The sequence below is a fragment of the Arvicola amphibius genome, chromosome 4 (assembly GCF_903992535.2).
Source record: "Arvicola amphibius chromosome 4, mArvAmp1.2, whole genome shotgun sequence".
Taxonomy (NCBI): Eukaryota; Metazoa; Chordata; class Mammalia; order Rodentia; family Cricetidae; genus Arvicola; species Arvicola amphibius.
Genome location: NC_052050.1, coordinates 39,256,963 through 39,261,804, shown reverse-complemented (window position 1 = coordinate 39,261,804; position 4,842 = coordinate 39,256,963). Strand labels below are relative to the sequence as shown.

The 4,842-nt window shown below is 46.6% G+C and overlaps 1 protein-coding gene across 1 annotated transcript; it reads left to right on the top strand.

Moving 5' to 3' along the window:
• Nucleotides 1-2,318: 2,318 nt before the first annotated feature.
• On the top strand, nt 2,319-4,186 carry LOC119812596 (C-C motif chemokine 2-like). The gene is made up of 3 exons (XM_038327362.1): nt 2,319-2,457; nt 3,173-3,290; nt 3,646-4,186. Exons 1-3 carry the CDS (start codon nt 2,379-2,381, stop codon nt 3,872-3,874), a joined length of 426 nt encoding a protein of 141 aa, XP_038183290.1. The 5' UTR covers nt 2,319-2,378; the 3' UTR covers nt 3,875-4,186.
• The last annotated feature ends 656 nt before the right edge of the window (nt 4,187-4,842 follow it).

Genomic DNA, 4,842 nt, shown 5'->3' with positions numbered 1-4,842 from the left:
ACCTACCAGCTGGGAAGAGCATCCTTTGTTGACAGAGTGAAGCAGAGGGAGATAGGCAATCACTTTCCTTTCTCTGGTTTATGATTCACACTCTGTTTTCTCCCCTGGGTTAACTGAGGCTTGCAGAGGCCAATTCACTTCCAATAGTGACCTCCAATAGACGCAGAAGCCTGTCCCAGTGCTCCACAAAGCCCAGGGCTTTCCCCTGTGACCATGGGCCATAACAGTCTGTGTGTGTCAGTCAGGAATAGGTTTCCTCTCATAGAAAGAGGTGACACTATTACACATTCTTGGGGGGCTTTGGGGCCTCAGATTCGTAGGAGCAAGAGTGGCATCTCTCAACTTGTGAATGCTATAGAAAGCCTGAGGAATGACTAGATTCCTTAGATGACACACTCACAGATGAGAGATGAGTGTCTATGAACACAAGGAAAATTTCTTGGAAGTTATAGTGAGAGGGTCTGGGAAGAAATGACGATGCTCCAGTCCTAAAATAATTCACATATTTGAAAATAAGTGAGCGAACCCACAGGGAAAGTTCTGAGCCAAACTCATAGGTGTTTGGACACTAGTTGGGGACAAGGAGAGTGACTGGCAAGATAATGAATGACACAGGCAGAACAAAAAGAAGGTTCCCAGAGGTACAGCAAAGTGGCACATGAGTGGCCTGTTCTCTCTTGGTCCTGCCTTTTTCTAATTCTGCCCAAGAGTCTAGAATGTTCTCCCTCATAGAATCTCTGCTCTAGGTTCTCTAAGAAACTAACATCCATCATGGGACATTAAATCTCATGTCCAGGGTCAGGGATTCCAGAATCAGTTATGTCCAGAATGGGCGTATTGGCTCCCTGTGTCACCTGTGTAACCTAAGAATAATTAGGTATTTTGACAGCTGATTATGCCAGGCTCCCAGTAAGCCATCAAAATGCTGCTAATGACCACTTATTGTGGACTAAATACAGTTTTCTTGTTGCTGCTTATTTCTTATACAAATATAGTAACTGGAGAATTGCTTTCTTCAAATAATCCCATCTCTTTATGGACATTGTCTCTGGGACCGTCTGTGAAAGAGGCGTCTCCTAGGTCCATCCCTGCCCATCAAGCAAGACTCGGGATACTGTAGTGAGCTGAGGGAATCAAGACACTCGAGTGTCAGACTCTGTTCAGCCACTGGCATGCCTAAGACAGTTCTACTATTTTTGTAAAATAATTGACTCAAATTAAATCTAAGGGCTTTCATATTTTATTGCTCTGATGCTACTGTTTCTGGAGAAATCTAAGCCTGCAAAGCTAAGTAAAGACAGACATTCCATTTCCCCAAATATGGCTCCTTGGCTCACTCATGGTCCCTGGAAATCCAGAAGAAAGCGGGGAGGAGTGTAACCACAAGTAGTAAATGCTGACCACAGGCTCCTAGTCATAGTGACTTAGCTTCAAGGAATGTTTCTCCATGGCCCACTTTCTATCTGTTAGTTTGAAGGAGCTGAGCACAGAGAGAGCAAGTACCATAGTGATAACACAGACTGGAGCACCTGGGCCTGTTTCCAGAGCACCCTGGGGCAGTTCCCTACAACCTTTCTGGGCCTAGGCTGCCTGATGTATATATTGGAGGTTAGCAATACCTACTTAACTAGAGCTGGGGAACTTGGAGACTTTGCATTGTAAAGCCTTCCAAACACTCCTGGCACAGACTAGGCACCGTACGGGATTTACATAGAAATCTCTTCTGCTACAGGAGTCGATTCCTATGGCTTTCCAGGTCTGCAACCTTACAACTCAGTTCATTTCAAGGCTGCAAAGCTCCTCAGTCTGGCTGTGTTTGGGGGAACTACCAAAATGGAGCGAACACCCTATCCAACAAGGAATGTTAACCAAGGACTTGGTGGACTTACTACTGTCCTTTCCCATCTCCAAGATCCCTTGGGCCAGGGGCAAGCTGGGGTACGCTTGAATACCCCTTAGGACCTTAGGTTCCTTGCCGGCTTCCTTTTATTTCAGTGAAAGCAAGGCCACTCCATTCACACTTGTGGTCAGTCTGCTGCGACTGCTCCCCATCCCCTCCCCCTTCACTCCCAGCTTCATTCGCTAGCTGGCAGCAGTGGCTGGAAAAAGTACCCAATTCCAACCCACAGCTTCTCTCTTCTACTTCCTGGAAACCTCCCAGGGCTCTGCACTTACTCAGCAGATTCAATCTTCCACTTTTCTTCACTCAGGGAGGATGATGCTACCCCCTGGGGACCAGGCTCCCAGCCTGACTCCGCCCTCCTGACTTAACAATAAAAGGCTGAGGCAGAGCTGCCAGAAGAGCAGAGAGGCTGAGGCCAACCCAGAGCCTGCCAATTCTCCCTGAAGCCTGCTCTCTCTCTCTCTCTCCCTCCACCATGCAGGTCTCTGCAAGAATGCTTCTGTGCCTACTGCTCACAGTTGCTGCCTGCAGCATCCACGTGCTAGCCCAGCCAGGTAAGACCCCAGCTTCCTTCTCCTCAGGGTGTATTACCCCATCTTGGACTGTAATGGGCCATCATCATAGTGTAGTCTCACCTGAACAGATAACCCCCCCACACACACCAAGGTAAGACAGCTGAGAGAAGGGCAAAGAGCCAACCCAGGGGCTTCTGGGAAAAGACCAACCTAGAGTTCTAATCCTTCTAAGATCTAAATTTGGAATCACGTCTTCATGTGGTTCCTTGTCCTTAGTAGTTGAGAATACAGGTGACTAAAGAAGGGCCTGGGTTGGTGTGTTTCTCCAGATTGGAGGGCGGAGGGAGAAGAGACCTGAGACCTCTGATTCACACAGTCCACCTTCCAGAGACAGAGGATTAGCAGAGGGGGATTGATACTAAAGATGCTCAGGATCAGATACAGATTTCAGGAGCCTAGAATAAGGTCCCCAGGACATTTCCTTGGACTCTGGTTATTTGACTTCTTAGCTCTTTCTAATGACAGTCCCCAGGGTCACCTTGTTTTAATGACACCCCTTTATCCAATATTGTGAACTGTCTTTAAAGCACACAGCTCCGAGTCAGTGTGTCAGTGATCCCATGCCAGCTCTGACCTATCCGGGTTGCCATCCACTCCTGCCAAAACCGCCCGTTCCTCATGGTCCTCCTCTTCTCTGAGGCCAGAAGAATCCCTCTTGTCCTAACGTGCCCCCCTTTCTGTTTTTTTTCTCCAGATGCTGTTAACTCCCCACTCACCTGCTGCTACTCATTCACCATCAAGAAGATCCCAGAGAGGAGGCTGGAGAGCTACAAGAGAATCACCAGCAGCAAGTGTCCCAAAGAAGCTGTGATGTGAGTGACACCTACTAGCCTTCCCTGGTCCAAAGTTCTTCCTCAAGAGCAAGGGGTGGTCCTCACATACTTCCAGTCAGTCACTCAGGAGCAAGGGATGGTCCTCGTAAACTTCCAGTCACTCACACACTCAGATCCAATATCAGGTGATTCCCAATGAGAAGGAAAGAGCAATTCCCAACAGCTCTGTCTAGAGGGATGCTCTTCAGAGCATCCCAATTTCATGAGCTTATCTTAGAAAACCTGCAGGCCACTCTGAGTCCCCCTTCCTACCTGCCTTCGTCCTCTACCCCACACAGTCCCTCCATGCACAGCCATTGAACTTCCCCTGACTGTGTCTTCACTCTCTCCACAGTTTCATCACCAAGCTCAAGAAAGAGATCTGTGCTGACCCCAAGGAAGCCTGGGTCCAGGCATACACGAATAAACTGGACCAGAACCAAGCTAGATCAGAAACGACAGCTGTGTCTAAGATTGTGTCTACTGTAAGATCTTCAGCACCTTCGAATGCTAACTTGACCAATGGACCCACAGTTAATGCATCGACTACTTCCTTTCCCACAGCAAGCTCAAGAACCTCGTGAGAGTGGCCAGCACAACAGTGAACTAGTATGACCTGAATGTGGTGTTCTAAGTATTGTTAAACTTATTTAACTTATTGATGTCTCCATATCCCCTCCCCCTGAATACTAGGATTTCTTAGATACACGATGTGGTTCCATTGTTTTCCCTCTGAGAACCCTGTTTCTACACTTTCAAATGTTATGAGAGATGATGCATTTTGTAAAGATGGATGGAAAAACTTTGTGTTTGAGAGTCCAGGGCATTGTTTAAAATATTATTATGGAAATAGATATTTCTAATTATTAAGAGAAATAAATTATTTTTGTACACAATCTGGCTTTGGGTGTTTTCCTGAGGGAAATTGCAAAGCAGGGAGTGTTTAAGCTTGGAGGACAGTACAGTTGGGGCACGTTGTGGAAGAATGACAGAATGAATGGCCCAGTCTTTCGTACTGGATGGTCTCATTTGAGTGTCATAGACGCTTTAAAACAGGGCCCAATCAGGCGTGCTAGGACCACTGTTCCAGTCCCCAGTATTGCTTCTCAGTCACCTACTTGACAAAAGTCCCAGTCCTTCCTGCCATGTGTTCCAATCGCCCTTTAACTGGCTTGAATCACTTCTATCTCTAACTCTCCGACTTGACTCCCTAACTGGGTAGGCACTGGGGGATGGAGAGGGGACTTAACCTCCTTCTATAAGAAGGTTATTTTAAGGCTTCATAGAGAAAAGAAGACAAGAACTTATCCTTGATAATGGTCATAGTTTTTCCAGAAAAGCACAGACACATCAAGAAAAAGAAAGGCAGGTGTAGAAAGGAGGATGCTATGTACATCAAAAGGTGAAGAGAAAAACAATCAAATGGGGCCATGTGTCTGTCAAGTTGTATCAAAGAGAGAAGGGAGGAAAAAAATAGGGCCACACCTATGTCACGTGATGAGAATTTTTCAAAAGAAGCCTGAATACAGGGCTTTGAATATGAAAATGCAGG

Bases quoted from the DNA above. Each gene is read 5' to 3' on its own strand.
- LOC119812596 (XM_038327362.1), top strand. From the start codon at position 2,379: ATGCAGGTCTCTGCAAGAATGCTTCTGTGCCTACTGCTCACAGTTGCT. The intron at 2,458-3,172 runs GTAAGACCCCAG...TTTTTTCTCCAG, and splicing joins CCACGTGCTAGCCCAGCCAG to ATGCTGTTAACTCCCCACTC. The intron at 3,291-3,645 runs GTGAGTGACACC...CTCTCTCCACAG, and splicing joins TGTCCCAAAGAAGCTGTGAT to TTTCATCACCAAGCTCAAGA.